The sequence below is a fragment of the Montipora foliosa genome, chromosome 1 (genome assembly GCF_036669935.1).
Source record: "Montipora foliosa isolate CH-2021 chromosome 1, ASM3666993v2, whole genome shotgun sequence".
Lineage (NCBI taxonomy): Eukaryota > Metazoa > Cnidaria > Anthozoa > Scleractinia > Acroporidae > Montipora > Montipora foliosa.
In genome coordinates, this window is record NC_090869.1 from 53,740,166 (window position 1) to 53,763,452 (window position 23,287).

The following is a 23,287-nucleotide window of genomic DNA, read 5'->3' on the forward strand; positions in this document are numbered from 1 at the left end:
GAACGAAGAAAATTCTTTAAAAAAAAAAGCATCTGGCCTGCATGATGTGAATGTATTTGCATAAGCAAAGAGGCTAGTGACGAAAGCAAAAGCTTGCACTCATTTGAGAGAAGACAGAGATTGGAAAGGCTGGTGGATCACACGAAAGAATATCACAAAAATAACGTGACGGTATTTCAGTGAGGGGATTGGTCACGCAACGGCCGGAAACGCCAAGTTATCTGAAACGGATGTCTTCCATTAGTGGCCCACAAATCGAAATGAGAAAACAAGATAGTCTGTATTATTTTTAATCAATAATATTATTTTTTAATAAAATGGCTTGTGTCTTTAATTTAAGCTTTTTTTGTCTGGTTGTATTCAGAAAAACACAGTATACATTTCACCCTCCTGCCTGGAAGACTTTCTCCAAAAATCGGCGTTGTTTAATGTTCGCATCACAATATCATGTTCTTTCAAAATACGTATTATAAGTTTCAAATGGGCTGATAATTAAAAGCCGAAGAATCTCTTTGAATGTTAACCTTTTCAAATTCCCATGACGACAAGCTGTGTTTGTCTTGGAGCTATGCCACAGTTGCTTGTTGTCAAAAATTGCCAATATTTTTATAGTAACCTTTCAGAGTGCGTTCCTTTTTAGCATAAGTTATAGCACATTTTTTGCATGTAACGAAGAGTTAGCCCAGAGCAGATTTGCCAAATTTGGAGAGATCAGCGGCAGTGGTTCATTTCATCGTCAAACGCCTGTGATTGGTTGTTCTATTGTTTATCTGCCCTCCACAAGGTCTCGTAATAGCTGCCTGCATAAATATTGCGGATTTTGTGTGACAGGGGCGTTTGAAAAGTTTGTGTTGCACAGGTAGTTGGCTTAATCGCTCTACATCTCTGTTTATTGAAAAAAAGTGTTTCTTTAGTTATGTCGGACGATATTACCTCAAGTAGCGATGAACGAGACGAGATCTCGGGTAATGAAGAATCAATGTTGAAATCCAACGTCGAGAACGGAGAAACCGCGTTGATCACGGACGAGAAGGTCAGTGGTGCCGAGAACAATAAATCTGTTTGTGAGAATAGCGAGACGAGTGTTGATGGAGGCAAAAACGACGGTGATACAGGCGGTTCTGAGGAGGAAGACAGCGAAAACGACAGCCAGGATACTGAGGACGACAGCGAGACAGGATCGGATGAATCGTATTCGACCGATGAAGATTCCGAGCTGGAAGCCGAACGGGAAAGGTTAGTTTAAGAAATATCTATTAAAAAATTGTCCCATCTTTTCCTTGTGTTGGCTCAAACCTCGAAGTCCCTTTTTATGCAATGGAATGATCGTTGCTCGACATGTGCCGGTCATCTTGCCCGCGGGATTGAGTAATACTCGATTTAGCAGATGGATAAGATCGTTCTTAACGCTGATTTCAAACATTTATTCTGGGAACTTTGTGTAGTCTTTATCAGCACAAGAGCTTTGTTTTGATTATTAATTGCTTTCCAATAGGGTAACACCTTCGCAATGCACACTGATCAATTTTTGTTAAACTGTGATCACGCGTTTTTATCGATTTTCATATAGAGGAAATAAAATAACTTCTCTCTTGATTTCTAAGCTTTTTGGCGATAAAAAAACGTGCTTTTAACACTGAGTTTTTCACCCGAATGTGCGGAATGTCGAGCTGTCTTGATGTATTCAGTTCTTAGCTTATACGAATAAAGTTTAATGAAAGCTTAGTTTTTATTATTCATTGCTTGGCTGAACTCAATACCTCTCTCGACCCCAAGCAATAAATCAAAGTTTCGATTTTTATGGTAATCCGGGAAAGATCAAGCGATTTGCTCAAATACGTAAGAAACTGATTTCCCAAACAAAAACAGAAAGAATCCACAAGTCCCTTACGTCTATCAAAATTGATAGCTGACAAATTTAAAGCTAAATTGCATTCCAGAAATTCACTTCCTTGATGGGTAATGGTTAATGTTAAGTTGCTTTAAATATTTAAGATACAAAGCTGCTACTATCAACTGGGGGCTTTTAATTGCTAATTTAAAGTCACAGGGTTCATTGTGGCACTTTTTTTACGAATTCCGGATCCACTGCAGGACAATTTTTTGTAGAACGAACTTGGTTTATGTAATGTAGCCAAAAGGGCATTGTGGAATGTGAAGACATTAAAAGACTGTTGATCCAAAATCCAAGAGATTAACTTTTAAGAAACCATTTTGAAACTCAAATTGTTTAGTCAACATTTTTGATAACAGATAAAGCCAGGCATACGACATTTGCAAGGCTAAACTAAATGTGTCGATTGAAGACATCAATATGCTGCCACAAGTTCAGATTAGCGTACAAGATTACACGTACAAACCCTATGAAAATGAAAACAGCAATAATATTTTTAAGAAGATGAAGTTGACTGTTTAGACTTGGCGCAAACTAACTCTAGAAAACTTGTATAATCCAAGGGTATAAGTAGTATTAATGTAAACATGGAAAAACCAGATCAAGATTTTGTGACACATTTTGATGTGTAAGCAGAGAGCAGAACTATGCCTTTGCCCATGAGGTGAAATTGACCCGTGGCCCTTAACTTGAGGGTGAAAGGACTACTTTAATTATTGTTTTAGTATCAACCAACTAGTCGGACAGAAAACGGCAATAATAAAGTTAGCAAATGGAAGTTGAAGAAATATTTATTTGGGAATAAAACAAAAGAAAGTGTCATGCTTTTCGCTGCTTTTGACGGTAAGAATCAGTAATAGTCTTCTAGTAGCAAAGCCAATTAAAATGCAGGATTTGCATTAGTCCACTAGTTGGGTGATATACTGTACGAATTACTGTTAGTCTTCAGATGCTGGAAAAAGATAGTAGTTGAGAAAGCCATTATTTTCTCATGATAGAATTTTTCATAATAATAGCATAACAGTATACTTTGAAGTGTGTTGGTCACACTCAGGTCTGAAGTCTTGGGTTGAGAATAATATTGATTGGAAACTTTTCTTCAGGGTTAGCCCTGTGTTAAAGAGGAATAACCGTAATGATGATGATGATGATGATAATAATAATAATAATAATAATAATAATAGGTAATCACATGATTTTGAGTGTAATTTCAGATAAAAATTAATAAGCATGATGGAGTCAAATTTGTCAAAAATGAACAAAATTTTTTTTATTGTAGCCTTTGAAAAATTTATGAGTGCTTATTTATTCCAAATTGCTTGAGAAAATCATCTGATTGCTTATTAATAATAATAATAATAATAATAATAATAATAATAATAATAATAATAAACTTTATTTATAAAGGGTAACACAGAACAGTAATCACTGAAAAACTAGTGGCCCTCTAATGAAAAATAATCATAATAATATTATTTCATATAATCATACATGAAAAAATTGTGAGACAAGATTATGGTAATGATGGTAATCCTTCGATTGGTTATCCAAGCCTTTCTTTGATCATTAACCAATCAAATTGGTTTAATTGTTACCTTTTTTTTTCACTGAATTATCTCTATGCTGCTGCACTGTCACCTGGAAACTGCATTTCTAGTAGCCAATCAAACATTTACTAACACCCCAGATGATACTGAGTGTGGTAATCAAATCTGGGCCACATTACTTGAAGGCAAGTGATCTTGCCACTACTCATCACTGTTATGACAACCCAATTTTAAAGAAAAGATGGAGAAACAATTTGAAAATTTGAAACAACTAGCTAAGCATACTTTGTGTTGGGAATTTAACTACTTGAATCCCTTGGGTAAAATAAATGAAACTTTCTCAAAAGAGCCAAGTACCGGTATCCAAGAAAGGGTTTGCAGGTAAATAAACATGAAACTTTTGAACATTAAAAAATTTGGCACAACATCGCCTAAATCTGCTTGCAAAAGTTGATTGCATGTTGAGAAAGCAGCGAAGTAAAATGGCTCAGATTACAGGTAGGCAGCGGTTTCTAATGGAGCAAACTCTGTATAACTCAACACATTCCGAATTCAAACAGCTGAAAAGCGGTTTAGACAGGCCTTCTGATATTACGTGATGGTGCGATTTCGCAAACAATCGACCTCCAATCGCATCCAATCGCACAATTCATGAAAAATCGCATAATTCACAAACGAAAGCATAACATTCATAAAATAAAACTGAAATCAACAAGTTTTTTTAGGAATTCCTGCATAAATACGCCATTTTTAAGATGATTTACCTTGGAAAAAGGCTAAAAAGCCTTTGTCACCTTTGATTTCGTAAACATTCAAAGTTCAAGGACTTATTTTGCATGTCAGGGACTTGGTACAAATCTCATTCTTAAAGAGTTGCCTATTGGTGTAACACAAACATGCCCTTTGTTCAGATTAGCCAATCTGAATGGCTGATATATACACATCACTAAAATGGTGACACAATTGCCTTAGTCTATTCACGTTGGAAGTATAGTGCAGCAGAAGACCTCATTTTTATTTATTTATCCCAACTAATGTCGATCAAGATGCATAATTACACTGTTCCTTTGTGTTCAAACAGCAGACAAGTGTTTTTCTTTATCCTGAAACCTTATAAAACAAGCTTAAAACTGCTCAGGAAAAAATCGCATAATTTACATTATTTATCGCAGAATTGGTCTTGCTAATCACATAATCTGCCCTGCAAATTTTGCATAATTTGCATTTTTTCATCACACCCTATCAGAAGGCCTGACTACACAGCTTGGTTTTGCTCTGATATGGCAGCAGCTTGCAGAGCCAAAAACCAAAAGAAAAAAGAGTATTATTTCAGGTATTATATGTTGCATAAAGTTATCTAGATGTAATAAGTAATTTTGTCAATATCGAGTTTTATTGATTGGTAGCCGATAATAAATTTGAATAATAATTATTATGCCCCAACAACTCTAAAATGGAATAGCTGGAGTCATTAAAACTAATATAGATTTCAGTTTTGTGGGTATCTTCGAAATCCAATTTTGCTTCTCAGAATGCGCAAAATGTGTCTCTGAGGGTCTACAATTTCAAAAATAGGCATGCAATGCGTACACATGGTAGTGAAGTAACATACACAGCGCTTTATTCCATAATTGTCAATTGAGCTGCATTTTGTTTTCCAGGAGATTCAAGGTTTGTCTTTGTGTAATATGTACATGTAGCTCTAATTGTATACGGTATTGTTTGGTACCGTAAGTCACAGTTGTGCCATGGTAGATGTCTTAGGTAAATGGCTGGGCCCTGAGAAGACTCGTGGTTACTAGTAAAATACTAAACCCAGAAAGATTGAAGAAAATAAAAGGGAATCGAGATACATTAGATTCGAAACTGACATGTTGATCATTTTCAAGTTCCCCTGCAACTTCTTTGCACCTCAAGTTTAAGCGTGTCTGAGCTTCTGACGGCTTTCCAAGACAAATGTTTACCGAAGTTAAGCACTGTCGAGCGGGGTTAGTGACCTCAAAATGTACGACTTTCCGTGTAAGAAACATAGCACCGAAAATTCTGTTAACGAACTGAGCAAGGTACAGATTTTGTGAGTCTGCCTTATACAAAACAAATGTTGATGAAAAAGTTAATAAATATTGATACACAATTTTTAGGAAGAGCAGAAGCAAGTTTTCTGGAAGTGTCGATCGAGAATGAAATATTTTGCCATCAGCAACAACATTTGCATGTGAAAACAACAAATTTGTACTTTTGGCTGCACAAGTAAATCGCAAAATTGAAAGTGTCATCGAATTCAGTGGGCTCTGTGATTAAGTTTACCTTGCGTGTTTATTCGCGAAACAGTGGATCCGTCTGTGTCAAAATGATTGCAAGAAACCGGATTTTTGTTTTTGTTAGTTTGTTTTTTTTTATCTTTTAAGTGTTATAAAGTTTGACAAGAAATGTGCAAATTCAGCATTAAGATCACAATCTCCTAACTCTTGAGGTTGACCACTGTTTCTGCAAAGTCAAAAAATTACTCTCCTATACGAGGTTATTTATCACCAGGTAATTCCATCTTTTTGGAAATAGCAGCTGCTACCGGTACTTTCCACAATGCAACTTCTACTTTCAAAAGTTATGAAAACACTAATGACAAAGCTCCTTTCATTTTAATGAAGGTCTTTGTTGTTCATTTGAAGTTTTCACTATTTGAATAATAGTAATATGACATTGTATACTTGTATTAATCTTAACTCCAGGGTCAAAGCTGTTGGGAAACTTCCTTCTGATCAACGCCCACCACAAGGATACACAGCCTCAAGCAAATCACTGTTTGAAAAGAAGGCAGAAGAAGCCGGCTTAACTCGCACAACCAGACTCAAACCATCAGAGAATGAAAAGGAACTGTTCACTGCTACCAGATCTCACCGTAGTACATTTGAAAAAGGTGCAGTTGAGACAGACAGAACTATCACCCCAAAGATTAAAATAGAGAGTGGAGACATTGATTTGTCAGGCCGTGCAAAGTCTCACAAGCAGTTGTTTGAAGAAAAAGCTAAGATAAGTGCACAAGTGTCTCCTTCTCTTCAAAGGAAAATATTTAGTGAGCAGGATGGCGAGGTTGACATCTCTGGGAAGGCACGGTCTAAGCGTGATTTGTTTGAAAAAATCGCAAATGAAAGCCAGGGAAAGTCACCTAAAGTGGAACGAAGAATTCTTGAAAATGTAGATCTTTCAGGCCGAGCAAAAGCTCACCGCAACATTTTTCAGCAAAAAATTGAAGAAGAGTCACAGGTGAAGACGTCAGGCAAGAAGCACTTGGATGAAGAAGTGTTTTCTGGCAAAGCTTCCTCTCGAAGGGCAATGTTCGAGAATTTTGGAGCACGAGATAATGGTCAACAAAAGGAGGGGTTTGTGCCAGCAGATGAAGAAAAGGGAGACTTGAGTGGCCGAGCCAAGTCTCACAAGCAGAAGTTTGAGCAGTTTGCTGAGGAAGCCTCAAGAGTGAAAACAGCTCAACAAAGAGCTGATGAACTTGATGGCCTTTCTGGGAAGGCATTGTCTCACAAAGAGTATTTTGATGAAAAAGTTGCTGATGCAGCGAGGACCAAAACATCTGAAAAGAAATTGCTTCTTGAAGAAGAAGAAGCTATCTTGGGAAGGGCGCAATCGCATAAATTGTCATTTGAGGAGAAGGCAGCCAAAGACTTAGAGGTGCAGACATCTGACAAGTCCAGGCTTCAAGAAGCAGGGCGTGAGAAAGGTTTATTATCTCAAACAGTTTCTTCCTTCGAAGAGAAGCAAAATGAACAGTTTGTGAAAGAGCGAGGTGACGACATTGAAATTGCGGCACTAGGAGTGGCAAAATCCAGGAGATCTACGTTTGAATCAGGTGTCAAAGATGATGGTAAAAAGAAAAAGAGCAAAAAAGAGAAGCATGGAGATGAGCTCTCAAAGAAGAAAAAGAAAAGGAGGTCTTCATCGAAATCCAAGGAAAACACAGAAGATCCAACTCAGGAGGCAAAAGTTGATTCTGAAGCAAAAGAAGAAAAAGAAGAGGTAAGAAAAGAAGATGAAGAAGTACATGATAAACTAGATGAATCCACAAAAACAGAGAACAATGAAGATCTTGTTGATGACTATGATGACAGCAAAGAGATTGGTGACAAAAACGACATCAAACCAGAGGAGGAAGAAAAGGAAACTAAAACTGACATTTTTGCAGTGAATGAAATAAATGTTGTTTCATCAGAGACAGTGCAGTCAAGTATGCCAGAAGAGGTTTTTGAAAATCCAAAGGAGGATGCACCCTGTACCATCAAGGTTGAAGAGAAACCCAAGCAAGACTTAAATGCCATTGGTTCTGGTGACGTACCAATGGATTATCGAGCAAGAAGAGCACTTAGGCAAAAACAGAAAGAGGCAGAAAAAGGTGAGTTAAGGCATCTTGTTAAGCATGTAACTCTGATATCAAGTGTCTATGAGAGCTTTTGGGTGTGTTTCTTTGGGAAAATCCAAATCCGGATTCTTGTATCCAAAAGCAGATTTTGCATTTCTTTATTTAAACCGGAAAATGGATTATGTGCGATCCGAAACTGGATTATGTAAAATCCGAGGGTAAAGAAAGATATACATGTATGATATGATATGACATATGATGGACTACTTTTGGCTTGTGGTAGTCTTGTGAAAGTGCACATTCCCGCCATTTGCATAAATCATGACGAGCAATCAAGGTGAATTTTCAGTGCTATTTTTTCCCTTATGTGTCTAAAATAATTTATAGAAAGTCATAAACTTTTTGCAGAACTTCAATTTGGTACAAATTATGTTAATCCAAACCGGCTGAAAGTGGGCTGTATCTGTGTGATCTGAGATCATACTACGATTCTCAGTTGAGTATGACACTAGGAAAGTTTGGTGACAAAGTTTCAGCATTAAAGTTACCACGTTGTCAGGGGCAACTTCCTTCATTTCCAAGAGTAACTTTTAGGGCCTTGATGTCATGAGCGAGCAATGAGCCTGCCAAAATCTACAAAATGGTAACGGTTAAATTCAAACTGGCGACCGTTACCAGTTAAATGACGTCAAACCCGGAAAAGTTACCCTTGGAAACGTTTTTCTCACACACGGCTGGGAGTCTGGGTACAGGTCTGCGGGGGATTTCAGGTCACATGGCTCATGTACATTTAAAGTTTCAGTTTTTGTTTTGCCATCCGCCATTGCCTGACATACCCCACCCACCCATGAAGTACTTGTAGAATGTTTCAGTTGAGGTGATATTATTCTCTAGGCACTTTTTTGTGTCATTGTAAGACAATTATGTTCTTTTGTTAATAAAGGTCAGGCTGTGTGGTTTGGCTTGGCATGGCTCCCAGCGGTGTGTGAGAAGTGTCATTTTTAGGAGCCAGAGGGTTACTTAAAGCCAGATGAGTGCTTACACATTAATGCTTAGTGTCATTTTAAAAAGAGATAAATTTAACAAATCGAGCGCACTGGTTCAGCGTTGTCTATACCCTTATCGGCAACAACATTCATCATCACACAGTGGTCAAAATGTTGTAGACTCACTTGGCCGCACCTTGTGAGTCGACAATAAATTTGACTATTGTGAGTGATGATGAAAATCATCAGACAACTCTGAACCACATTCAATAATTATTTTGTACCATAATATTTATCGCCAAAGAAAGCGGAATTTAATTCAGAGTGTGACCAAGATCATGAAACAGAAAGAGCAAGCATTGTCTATAACCTTCTTGCAATATGATAGATTTATGTGTATTTCCCAAAATGAGCGTTCCTTGTTGGCTTTGACAATACTGTGACACATTGACATAAGTATGATGCAAGCAGCATTGTCTTGAATCTTGCTAACAACAGCAAATTTGACAATCAGATTGTGAGATTACAAGCATCATTACAGGAAAAAAATACTGTTCCTTATCTACAGAGTTCTATTTGTTCCAGCAGTTACTGAAGGGGCACCATACAAATGACTCTAAGAGAAAGAGAGAGGACAATATTAACCAGGTTTCTACTGGATAGTCCATTTTTTTTCAGGACCCAGATTCACTTTTTCCTTTACCTCCCTCACCACTGGCTGTCAAGGTTATTTTAATCAATTTGTTTCTGTTTTTAGCGTTGAAAAGTGATCCATCATTGAAGAACAAAGATTCAGAGAGCATACAAGTTGGAAAAGCCAGTGAACAGGAGAGTAAAGCAACTGAGCAATCCGTATCAGAGGAGCAGAAAGCAAAAGTACAAGAAGAGGAAAAGGTGATGTTGAAAGAAGAAGACGGAGACAAGAAAGATGACTTAGCAGCGAGAAGGGCAGCAAGGCGTGAGAGGAGGAGGGGGAGTGCAGCTGCCACAGCTGAGGATAAAGCAAGTGAAAAGATTGAGGATTCTGAAGATGGGACATCAGGCAGTAGAACATCTTTAGCAGCTAAGAGAGCTGAAAGAAGGGCTAGACGTGGCCACAAACCGGATGAGAATGTTGTAGCTGATGAGAAAGCCAATACTAACCTCAAGGTGGAAGAATTTCAGTCTTCAAGTAATGACAGAAGAGCAGCACGCCAAGGTGTGACCAGCATGGATGACAACAAAGCAGCAGAGGCAGACAAAGAGGTCGAAGAAGATGTAGTAGCCTTCAAGAGACAGCAAAGAAGGGAAAGGGCTGAGAGGCGAAGAAACAGCAAGGAAACTTTGATGAAACAAGGATCTACTTCTGAAGATGATCATTCATCACAATCAAGAAAGTCCTCAAGTGAGGATGCATCGAAATACACAGCAACTGTAAAGGCAAGATTTGAAGGGAAAGCAGAGGGAGAGCAAAATAACATTACATCCTCACGGGTGAGAAGATCAAAGAATTCAGAGGAGAAGGCGGAAGAACAAAAATGCAGGAAATTTTCAGATGAAAATAACGAAAAAGAGACACAGGTTTGTGGTTTGATTTACATGCTACCGGTACCTATTTACAAGAAAATGGTATAGTTTAAAGAGAACCAAAACAGCATGTCAATCTGTCATTTTCAGTTATTTATTGTCAACAGTAAGTGAATGATGTTGATCCAAATAATGGTTGATCTGCTTCTTCAACTGATCAGATGAGCAAGCCCTTGGAGGTTTTGTGACAAATCTGATGAATGTTGATGATAATTAAAATTTTAAATGCATGGCTTCATGTCTCAAGAATGCACCTGATGATTAATCATATGGCACTTGTGGTAGTGACTTCAGAATACATGTATCTGGCCACTTTTTAATCTTTTAAAGCAGCACCATTTGAAGAATAATAATTATCTATTTGCGTTTAAATATGTGGTCTAAAGTTTTGCATGACGTTAGACAAAACTCATGAACCAGTCTTTAAGTATTAATTTCAACCTCCCTGCGTATAACATTGGTTTGGAGAGGCCCAAATGCAGAGGCAGTATTGTAAAGCCCTCTGAGTTAACTGTGGAATGAGGGATGGGGGGTTATGTCTTGTCTGAAAATTGCACAAAACTGGTTAAATCGTGTCAATTTGTTCAACGGTTTTGTCCAAAATTGCAAGTCAGACTTCTTCGCGTTTCTATTTTCCAATGCAACCAGCTTCCTTGGTCACACAAACTAAAAAAATGCATGGTCACATGCAACATTTATACACTGATGTACTGTACATTTGTAGCATCTGGCTGGTTTAGCAGCTAAATCAGGTCTTAAGCATTCTTTGTTGTTTAATTCAAGGTGATCAGGAAGACATTGCAAGAAGGAAAAATTATTGATGAAATGGACAGTGCCAAATCAAAAAACAGTACTCCAGGAAATACCAGTGGTTATCGACCAAGAGGTGCAAAAGATGCATTAAAGAAGTTTGAGGAAAAAGACAACAAAAAGGATGTTTTGATAAATAAACCTGCTTCATCTCCTGTAAGTTTTTTTAGAACCTAGCTTTTGTTGTATGTTTTCCAATTAATGGGTCCAAGAGTGAATTTTAATGACTGCTTATTCCTATTAACTGCAGCAAACTACAATTGCTATCATAGCCGATAACATTATTATTGGAATACATTGCTAACTACGTTTGTACAGAATTTCAGTCTGTTCTTTGTCTCTCAAGAAGTCCTAGAAGTTGGACCCCATTCAATATTGATTTGTGCCCTGCCAAAAACCAATTGTGAATTGTGGCTTTAAATAATTACAAGTAGGTTTGAAGGAATAAGGAAAAATTTTTTAATGTTATCTCTGCTAGTACAAATGTAAGTGTTAAGCCTGCGGGCAAGCTCTCACCAAAGCGAGCGGCTAGACGATTGGGGCAGACAGAGAGGGAGAGCTTGCTGTGATGACTGAAGAATTTTCAATTCCACCCTGGAAATAAGAGTAATGGATTTAATTTCACTGGAAGTGTGACATTGTGACAGCTGCTTTTCAAGTAACCGCCCAGGGCATGCACGCAATAAGTTTCAGGTAAATGTGATGGACAAGGAATTAGATGCCTGACACCATCAGGCATTCAGTTCCAACTGAAAGAATGTTCATCAAGTTACGTAACAGCGATAAAAAGTATTCTTTTGCAGCATGATGTTCTTGCCATGCTGCCTACAGGATATGGAAAGCATTTAATTTTCTTTTGGGTCTTGTGGCAAAAGAATTACTGGAAAATGAAAAAGCTTGCCCCATTTGCTCGGTGCTCTCAAAAGAGAGTTTGTTCGCAGGCTAGTAAGTGTTGTGAGGTGTAGATGAATGTTATTGAAATTTTGTGCTAGTTAATATAATATTTATTAATCCCTTCTGACTGCTAATCTGTTTAATCATGTTATCAAAATACAGCTTGCCTTGTACATGTAGTTTGTGTGGCTATTTTTTTCTCTGTGTGGCAATCTATTGCTTTAATAGCTGCATTCTTACTGTAACTTTGCTCTCAAGTTATAATTATATTGCTATACAGTGTATGTGCACTATTTCCGGCTAAAATAATGTAAAATTCTTGTCCTATCTAATGGTAAATTAATATTCTAAAGGGGACAGTAAGTGCTGAAGAGTCTGGTGATGGCAATCAGGTATGGGATCTATTTCTTGGATATAAACACAAGCTTTTTAAATTGGATGGTTTGAGCATAATTATATTTTATTATGTCACTCTGGCTGTCCAGTGTAATTACCTTCTGCTTAGTGTACGTTTTTTTGCACAGCTGCACTTGTCATTGTTAACTTCATTGCAATGTAAAAGTAAGAGATAAAAGCCTTCCATGCTTCCATGTTTTTGCTGTTGTTATCACTATTATCATTATCATGATCTCTTTTGTCGATTCTCTTCACCAAAGGATCAATTCATGGCAAATGACCAAGGATCCTCTGGGCTTTTTCTTGACAACTTCACATTTCAAGTACATATGTGTACTCTGCTCAAAATTTGTGGTGTTCCTAGCTGTTTTCTTGCAAAAAAAAAAACAGCCATTGATACCTCAGTTCTGTATAATATACACTTAATGTATGGTCCAGAGGGAAATATTTAGTTTTGTTTTCCTGAGAGTCCTAATTTTTGTCTCGGGAAACATCAGGACTCGAGGGAAAACAAAACTAACTGGTGTCCCGAGGGACCAGACATTAAGTGCTTTGTTATATATTTAGACTTTTCCTTCAAGAATCACAGCAAAGCATTGGGAGAGGGGCCCAACAACTGTGGAATTATATCCCGGTCGGGATACATTTGAATTTGATCAGGGGCATGTGTCCAAGAGTTCTCATTTTGTTGAGTGAAAGTCTAGGTATATAGCAATAATGAGTATTATTGTTATATACTTAGACTTTTTGTTATTATCTATGCGCCTACATTCCTTGTCATACATCCAAGAGCCCCAACCACATTGGAGTTGACAATAAGAGGTCTGCTGATTAGACTGAAATGGAAGGTCTAGATGAGTGTGTTATTTCAAGAAGCTTACAAATTATCACAGATGGTTGGTATAAACTGTTCTGAGATCAGCGGAGAGTCAATGGATTATGGTATTTTGATGTTGCCGAGTCCGTCACGGCAATAATAACAAGAAGTGAAAACTTCTTGGAAATATTAATTTTGTTAAAGTTTACGAATATTTTTCAAACAGAGAGTTGGTCGATGGGGAGCTCCACAGCAAGAGAAATGTGAATCGTGCAACAAGACTGTGTATCCAATGGAGAAGTTGTCTGCTGATAAGAAAGTGTTCCACAAGACCTGCTTCAAATGCACTGAATGTAAATCAACTCTGAGGTAGGTACTTTTTTGTAGTAATGTTTATCAAAGATTGTTTTTAAAACCTTTCTAAGGCTGGTTTCAAACTTGCATACAAAGTTTAAATTTGCCTTTAATAAAATTAATCAACTGGGAATGCAGAGAATCATGTTCTTTATTAGTTATGAGTGCATTTGCTTAACAAACAGTCTCTCTTTGGTTACTTTTTAAACTTTTTGACAGAAGGAAAGTGTAATTTTACTACCTACTACATGTACTTTACAGGGCTCACTGTCATGCCAAATGTTTCTAAGAAACAAATGATAATAATAATACATTATTATTATTATTATTATTGTTGTTATTATTATTATTATTATTATTATTATTATTATTATTATTATTATTATTATTGTAATGTCAGCAGTAAAATTTATATTATTTTCTGTTGAATCTTAAACCTTTAAAGTACCACTGATCCCCAGCTTTTTCTCTGTTTTTAATTGACCCATTTATTCTAGAGCTCTTAATTCTTCCCTTCCATGATTAGAGATTGCTACATAGCAAGGGATGGTGGCAACTTAGATTTTATTTGAGGGACAAAAAATAATTAATTTTATTAGGGTCAGGTCTCAAGTTTGATTGTGAACATTCTGTATTTCTCATCTATTTGTTGTAAGCTTTTTCTGCCAACAAGGATAATAATCATTTTATTCAAGTCTCAAACTAATCCAGATGTGGCTAGGGCGAGTATCAAGTATTTTCATATATGAGTCAATGCTTTAGTGCAGTTACCCTAACCCATAAAGTGAAAGCTTAGATTTCAGTCTAGTGCTTAGGCCTAATCACTGAAACGAGGGCTTAGGCTTAATCAATAAATTATTGCTATATCGATTGTGAGTCTCATTGACTCATGGCTCATGACTCATTGACTCATTGACCATTTGACTCATAAATCATGGGACCTCGACTAGGGGCCCTGTTCAGTTGTGAGACTAGATCAAATAGCAAGTTGGTTTTGGGTGAGATGAGAAAAGCTGAGTACTCAGAGAAATTCATCTGAAAGCAGAGTAATTTGCCCTTTTCACGGTGAGTTTTTCTCATTTGTATTACAATGTAATCTAACGTGAATGAGAGGCAATTTTGGTTAAAACTACAAAATAGCCCGAAATTGCCTCACATACATGCTACAATAGATTATCTTGTAATGCAAATGAGAAAACCTAACCGTGAAAAGGGCTGTGAGAACCAAAAAACTCAATTAACCCACATCAGAAACCCATAAGGGTTGAAACGTGTAACGCACATTCACAGCTTCGGAATATTCAATGCGAACTGATTGGTTGAATGTTTCAGTGCTAAGTACCATATTTGGAAACCCCTCGCTCTTGTCATTCCAAATATGGTACTTAGCAAATTGAATGTTCAGAAGCTTGTTTCCCAGCACACAAGGGGCCGTTACACGTTTCAACCCTTATGGGTTTCTGCCCACATACAGTGTACATGTACAAGGTTTAGTCGGGGATTTTAAGTTGGGCCACATTAGTTGAGGGCTAGTGCTTTCTCCACTGTGCAAACCCAGCACCCCTAACAACATTTTCAACATCTAATTTCTTTTTACCTGCATTGCTGCATTGTTGACTGGAAAAGTTACAGTTACATGTAATTAAAGAAGATAAAAGTTGTTGTTGTTTTTTTCTGTTATTGCCAATATTCATCTTTGCTTTTATTTTTTTGCACTTTTTAATGACTTGCAAACTCTAAAATTAAGAATAAGTCACAATGAATGCTTTCACTTTGGCATGGTCAATATTGATGTAGATACGCAGTCTCTCTCTTTCTCTTGAAAAAGTGTTCTGAATGTGGTTTTGATAAGTCGGAGCAAGCATTTAATGGAATTTGATCCACATTAGGCTTGCACCAGCTTCTGTCAAATTACTGTATTATTGATGTTACATGTGGTAAATGACAGAATCACTTGTCAGTGTGAAGCTTAGAGTTTGCATGTTATTGAAAGGCACACAAATGTAAATGCTTGCACTTTTGTTCACATTTTTGTGATTTGCTAATTCATGGCTCATGGTTTTTCATTACACATACATCTGTACAATGTACATTGCATAGCTGTAATCAATTAAAGGTCAACATATTTTTGTATTTTAAACCTGTGTAACTATTTTGTGCTGTGTCATGGTAATTACTGACCATCATAAATATATTTTTTCATTGTGAGTCTGTCAAATCACAGCAAATTTAAACCATAGCAAACCCTGTCATTTTTGCTCATATCAGTTGGGTTTAGGCCAAAGGATGAAAAAAGCATACATGTAGGATGACAAGCTACTTTTTGGCACAGAACTTGCAACAAACAGTTAGTAAGGTGCTGTTTATTGGCTGCCATTCAAGAAAAGAACAAAGTGGAAAAAACTAATTTTAGGTGGCTCTGAATGCAACCTGTCCTTCAGGAAATAATTATTTATTCTTCAGTAATGACTTAGGCATAATTATGTGGGCAAAAATCCAAGGAATGGAACCAATGAGTGCCTTTCATTTGCCACCTGTTTGTGTACTCTACAAGTTGAGCGGAAGCGCATTAAAAATGTATAGTTATTTATATTATATCTGTAAAACCTTTTTAAAGGTTTCAAACTTCTGGAAAAAGACTTAATTGACTGAAAATTATCATGATCATGGTAGCAATGATTATTGTGAAAAGGTAAAATTTTGCTCAAGATAAAAGTTTTAAAAATATGATTTATCACATTCAAATTGTTCAAATGTCTACTGTATGCAATAAGAATGAGTTTTTCAGTAACATGTGTCAACAAAAAGAAACTTCTGTGTGAAGATACATCAGGCTGCACACCATCAAGATCTATGCTGCATTTTAAACTTTTCATTTAACTTCGCAACAATAATAATAACAATTAAAAAGTATAGATATATTATTATTTCTTAGGTAACAAGACGAGATTTAGTGATCTTTTACCTGAAGAGATTAAAATTAATAACCAATGAAATGAATAATTTAACCCAAGAATAATTATTCAAAATTGTAAGCTCCATGGCTGCATACATCTTTGTTGTGGTGTGACGCATTGTCAACAACCACAGAAAGCTTTCTCCACACTTCATCCAGTCGAGCAGGATTAGACGGTGTTCAACCATGCTGTTGCTGTACACGCAGTCAAGATCAACAAGTTTACGCAGTGTAAACCCTCACCATCAAAGCATTTTGAGTTTGATCACAAAACACCAGAATACCATTTTAAGTTTTTACTCTGACAAGTAACTTTCTATTACATTTTTGTTTGGTAGCTAGAGTGGGCAAACCACCAACTTCTCTATGAAGGTGAGACAGGCTTGCAGTAATGTTTAACTGCAGCCAACATACACTGGACACATCATACATTATTTTGCAATTTTCATATTTGGCACATGTTCATTGTGTACCTTTTTTCCATGATGGATACACCAATGAATGTGTTAAGACAGATTATCAATTTGGGCTTTCTGGTTTCCACAGTAATGATCTACTGTATGACACTGAAACACAATTTACAAGTGTTTTTTTCTAATCTTTCAGCAGCACCAGTCTCTAGTGTTTTCTGAACATAAACATTGCTTTTGTTTTGTTTTCATTCAAGCCAGTTCTGACATTCTTAATCCATTTTTAGTTCACTTTTTATCTGATACTATGGTTCATGTTTTTTTTGTTTTTTTGTTTATGTATAAAGAGGAAACCAACACACAAATTAGTTCCCAGGGTCTCTATTCGTTATTAGTTCTTCCTTTTTCCAACACCCTTAAGCCCCAAGTATGATTAACATCTAAACTCTCCCTGCAGTACGTCTGTATTAGTAAGTTGGCACATTGCATTATGAGAATGTAATTCAAATCTGAGTATTATTCTAGGAAAATAAGTGTGAAATTAAGCTAATGCTTGCAAAATAATAACAAGTAAGGGGAATTTAGATGTTGACATGTTGGGGCTTAACTTTCATTAAAATTCACTGAGCATTTTGGTAGATATGCTGTAATCCTAAAAAAACACCATTGTTTTGTGAGAAGTGAAAATTTGTCTTTGGATTGATAGCATTCTTGTTAGCGGTTTAATCTCCTGGAACTACTTGCCGCTACCTTGAAAGACCTGTTATTTTACACTCTGCATCAAGTTGGATGGGAAAGATATAGTTGACTATATATATGTGTACAATTGACACTTGACCGTGACTTATTAAAGATGTTTTGGGGGAAAAAATTGATGGGGCGACTATATTATTGTTGAAATCGACTTTACTGTGTCAACCCATCAGTTTTTAAAACCCAGATATCTAATATGATACCAGGTAACATATCCACCTCCTTTTCATTTGTGAGAGCAAACCAGTATTTTACTTTCTCCCCTCAGAGTTTAGTTGTTTCTGCTTGTGTACTCTTGGAGTTATGTAGCTGGTGGGAACGACTTGTACATAATTATCAGTTGATCTGCTTCCGTTCACAAAGACCGTGTGCTTTGGAGTTTCCTAGGAGCTCTGTCTTTAAATTTGTAATTATTACAGTGTTGAGCTTTTTTATTTGAATTTTTCTGTAACGGATAATTATGTGGATAAATTATGGATAATTATGTGGCTAGCCACATAATTATCCATTGTGAAATTTTTACACTTTTTCAAATTTTTCTGTAGACTTGGAAACTATGCAGCATTGCAAGGGACCCTTTATTGCAAGCCACATTTTAAGCAGTTATTCAAGGCAAAAGGAAACTATGACGAGGGGTTTGGACGTGAGCAGCATAAGACACAATGGGACAGACACAGATGAGAAACTAGAGGCCTTACTTCGAACTCGTGTCTCTTTTACAACAACAAAAATGTGACAGCTACAGATTACAGATTATAGCTCTACAATCGACTGCCATTTTTGCCTTTTACACGTAATCTGACCAGCCAGTTTAAGATGAGTTTTGGGACAGAAAAGGCAGATTGTGACAAAGATTGATTTTTGCACAAGAGATTATTAATTTTTGAGGTCAAGTGGATAATTAGGTTAACAAATTCAAGTTTTGTTGTAAGTGAGGCATGAGACGTTAATTATCACTCAATGGACAACTTTTTTTCTAATTGAATAATCCAGTACATTTATATGATTTCTGTATTGTAAATCCTTAAGGGAATAAGAATGGCTATAATCACGAAGCAGTGAAGCTCAGTACTTTGTTAACAGCCCCTTGTCTTTAATTTAAGATTCCATGTAAGCTTACTCCAAGTGAGAACTGTTGCGATGTTTTTGCTTGTAGTTGGTGTCATTTTGGGTTTGTGGGCGTGAAAAGTTCAGACAATTGCTTCTTAAATCATTGTTTACATATTGTCACCCAGTAAGCTTATGTGATCAATCATTCTTATTTGTGAGAAATTTGCAAATGCAATAACACCTTATGTCATTTTTAATTGAAGGAAACCTCTATTCCAACATAAAGATAACTAAGAACCACAGGAAACGATTTTCCGATAAAACTTGCTTGAAAAAAATTAAGAAAGGCCTTGTATCTGAAATGAATGAATTTTAGAATCACTTACTTTTGTCGTCTAATTACCTGGACGCCGTTATCTTGAAGAATTGAACCGCGTTACCGTGAATTGTCCCTTCGTCACAAAAAGCTCTTCGACGGCTGAGTCAACCGTAACACGTCACAAATATTCAAGATGGCGGCACCCATGGTTTGTTTGAAATATTTACCAACAAATTTGATTGCAACATTATTTTCTCTGGTTTAAAGGTATTCTTTAGAAGTGGAGGTTCTCTTTAAAGATAGAAAACTCAAGTTACTCTGATAAGTGATTGAAAAAGACAGGCGTGCCTTTACGCTGGTGTTAATATTGGATACAATTGAAACATTATCAAGTTTAGCCAGTACCGCTGGTAATTGCGTCCACACTTTATTTTTCCTCAAGGATTTTTGCGCTACAGAAGACGAATTTGGACGTCTCTTGAATTGCGAGCCTTCAACGTTTTTTGTATCGGCATTTTTCAAGTCGTCATGGAGGTATTTTTCCAGCGTTTTGTATAGGATCTAAGGTGACGTCGGATGTAGAATATGAAAGAAAACACTGTTAGATAATTTACACAAAAAATAGTTAATGAAATCAATGGATAATTAATTTCGCTATAAATAATCGTGGCGTTTGTGAGGAAAAGAGTATTTTTTGCAAGTGCGGTAAAGACAAAACCGAGGCATTCACTTTGTTCAATCACAACAGACTCCGGCAGTGAATGAGCCAGTCGTTATGCAAGGCGGTGTTAAGGTCGGGAAAACGTACGCGAACGGGTCACATATTATTTGGCCTTTTCTTTGATTGGTCGAGAAGCTGACGGGACAAAAACTAGCCAATGGCGAACCGACTGGAAAGAGTTCTTGTGGCTGATTGTATGAAAGAGCTGGGCCAATGTTGGCGGGGCAAAGTCAATGGATAAACCATCGGGCTAGTTGGTTACCACTTTTGCTCTCTGCTGGAGCTGAGGCAGCAAATTAAATACGCCATAATTCACTTTGACGTTTGTTATAGTGTTTTCCAAATGCAACGCAGAATTTGTTGGATTGTAACTACAGGATTTTTGTGACGTTATATCATGCGATGCGCGCTTATTGCTTAATCGCTCTTTGTTGATGCACTGAAAGAATTTCGACTCGGTGGAGAAAACTCATCGCAAAAGCTATAGCAATAAACATGAAATTTGCAAGGAAAACCGTTTCGCTTCCGTTAATGAATCTCTCTTGTAGAGAGACTAGTATAGCTGGAATTATAATTGTTAGTTGCAATAAATTGGAGTAGATTATCAGGAATGTATTGGTTTGTACTCACTCCTTCGCAGACATTCTTTTGACTCGTCATGCAATCTTTCCTCCTGAGGAGGAGGCTATCATCTATGTTGTTCTTTTTTTATATGACACAGTCAAAAACGGGCAATTAAAGAGGAATGACGGAAGGATTGGCAACCCTATGAATACGACGCTGGAAGGCTCGTTTATTGCAACAAAAATTGTTGCTTTAAAATTGGTCGGTATAAAACGCGGACTGCGGTGTAAACTCGGAATGAATCCAAAAACCAAGAACCGAGGTGTAAAGTCTTGACTATAATTCACACTTCACTAAATTGAAGAGCTGTCAATCATTCGATCAAGCATGATGATGCCAGACATGTTAAGCTGTGGTAATGGTTATGTTCACCGAGCAAGAAAGAGAAAGTGTTCAACCGAAGAGAAAGAAAAACGAACGTGAGGTAGTCCGTAGAAAAAGGGAAGGAGACTTCTTGATTCTCAGACGATAAACTCAGCGGCTTCTAAGGTGTTCCAGATGACGCTGTTGTACGCCTGCGTACTCTAGCTAGATTATAATCTGGCACCCAGATCTCATTCTGTCTTCCTTGGCAGTGGGAGGTCTGGGTAAGAGATTAGCCAGATGATCACGAATTGTCAGTAAACGTCATAGGCAACGCGGTCGGGTCGTTAACGCGAATTACGTAAAGACATGCAACTCACTTGAAACGAGCAGAAAAACAGATAATAATAAAAGCAAGGTGACACGCTAACACCAACCCGGTGTGGCCAACACATCCTGCATGCGCACAACCATTTAACCCGGTCAAATGGACAGCTTTTTCGGCCTTTTGGGCCTCATCAGCATGGCGTAGCTAACATACCAGGCGGGAAAAACAGAATATGTCTGCAAAAAAGACAGCTGTAATCCATCATTATGCATTCTTGCCACGTAACATTTATGGCACGAAAATTGCATTCCCTCGACGCATCGCTGCTATTTGTGGGTAGTTTTCTCAATAGGTCCGGTCCTTACCTTGGTCCGTGCTTTACACCCGGGCCCGGTTGTTCAAAAGCCGATTAACGCTAATCCCAGATTAAAAATTAACCAAGAAGTTTATTTCTCTACTTCAAATGCTGTTCAACGCTGATATTCGGATAAAATTTACATTAGTGGATGCCGATCTTGAAAAACAAAAATAAGCAAAAGAAACTTTAACCAAAAAGTTGAAAACATGAAACAAAAGTTTACGCTAATCCTGGATTAAGTTAATCGGCTGTCGAACAACCGGGCCCCGGTCCGTAGTCCGAGTTTTATAATGACTGCTTGAAAATCTGATTTTTACTGATGTCTTCACAGGAGCCTATGAGTAGGAGCTTGCCTTTTCGATTCTTCTTTAACCCTTTGATACCAAAACCGGCCTAAACCGGCCAGACTTAGTATTTTAAACTCTCTAACGCCAGACGATTTTACTCGTCAGTGGAGAACCCCCAGGAGTCAATGGGTTAAACACAACTGTGTATTAGAACAAATTAACACAACGTTCTTGGTTGGATTGGTCAAGCGCCCACCCCTGCTGTAATGATAACGGTGGAAGCTATACGAAAGCCTTCGACTGCGATCGGCCTTGTCTTGCTTGTATTTAGAAGTGAGGCCACAAACGCATGACCTGGCCTCAGTTGTTCAAAAGGTAGCGCTGTCCACGGGATAGCGCAATAGGCCATTTCGGAGTTCATGTCTGCCTCCTCTTCAAAGCGAGTCTAAGTGCGAAGTTTTTGTAATGGTAATTAGTTCTACTTTACATATGAATGAAAACTAATCTTCGCACTTAGACTCGCTTTGAAGAGGAGGCAGACATGAACTCGGAAATGGCCTATTGGTTTTGCTGCGACTTATTCATTGAATAGTTATTTATCCGGCGGATAGCGTTATCCATCGTTTGAACAACTGGACCCGGGTCAATTAACTCGTAACTCGTAATTTAACTGTATAGCGAAGCCGCACTAAAAAAAAAAAACTAGTTTTCATTTTGATTTTAGTGGTTGCTGTCGACCTTCAGGGGTTTTCTTTCGGGAAAATCGCTCTTGCTCAAGTTCTTTTTAAAGAAACCCAAGGGAACCCTATGTACCACTGGAAAGAAAGTAAAATGTAAGATTTGACAGCCTGCATAGCAAGCGTTTCCGTGGAAGGTTTTAATGTTTTGGCCGCGCGAAAAATTTCCTCCCCTCCCACCTCCATTTTTTTTGCGCTCGCCCTATTCTCGCGCGGCCGAAAAAAGAGTTCGCTCCTCGCCCGCTGGAAACGCTTGCTTTTCGGGCTAAGTATTTGACAATGCCTTTATCTTTGACGTTTTTTTATTTCAGAAAGCGAGCACAAGCGCTCAAACGCGAACTGACCTTGTTTGCTCCAATGAATTAATAACCCTTGCGTTAACAAACTGCACTATATCACTCAGGAGATAACAAGCTAACAAAGCATGTGAGGCTTTTTCAATATTCTAATTGGTTCTTGAGAAAATCCATTGTAAAGGTGGCCAATAGAATGTTCGTATGCACGCCACGCACTTGGCGTCCAGGTATTTGGAATTTTAAAAAAAGCTTCACACCCTTTTGTAGTCGCCATGTTTTTTTAACCGCAGTGAAAGTCACAGACCAGACTTGTTGATATGAAGCAAAAGAAAGGTCATCGCAGTTGAGAGACTTCATACCTACTGCTCTATTTTTCAGGCTTGTTTTTAACCGCATAACCCTCAATTGCGATCATCTTTCGTTTAGAAAATGGTTCAATCAGGTATATCCCCCCAGCTGCTCTCGGATTTCGACTGATTTGACAGAACAAGTGGAAATTGCTGCTTACAATT

General features: G+C 37.5%; 1 protein-coding gene across 3 annotated transcripts; it reads left to right on the forward strand.

Moving 5' to 3' along the window:
• The first annotated feature begins 630 nt into the window (after nucleotides 1-630).
• LOC138001309 (neurofilament medium polypeptide-like) lies at nucleotides 631-20,453 on the forward strand. Of its 3 annotated transcripts, XM_068847970.1 has the most exons (8): nucleotides 631-1,236; nucleotides 6,171-7,843; nucleotides 9,554-10,356; nucleotides 11,146-11,328; nucleotides 12,420-12,458; nucleotides 13,506-13,648; nucleotides 16,928-16,961; nucleotides 18,298-18,409. In XM_068847970.1, the coding sequence occupies exons 1-7, from the start codon at nucleotides 917-919 to the stop codon at nucleotides 16,929-16,931; spliced, it is 3,165 nt and encodes a 1,054-aa protein (XP_068704071.1). In that variant the 5' UTR covers nucleotides 631-916; the 3' UTR covers nucleotides 16,932-16,961; nucleotides 18,298-18,409. The 3 variants fall into 3 exon arrangements, with proteins under 3 accessions (XP_068704071.1, XP_068704063.1, XP_068704066.1); XM_068847962.1 differs by lacking the exon at nucleotides 16,928-16,961 and having other exon boundaries at nucleotides 654-1,236; nucleotides 18,298-20,453; XM_068847965.1 differs by lacking the exons at nucleotides 12,420-12,458; nucleotides 16,928-16,961 and having other exon boundaries at nucleotides 663-1,236; nucleotides 18,298-20,453.
• The last annotated feature ends 2,834 nt before the right edge of the window (nucleotides 20,454-23,287 follow it).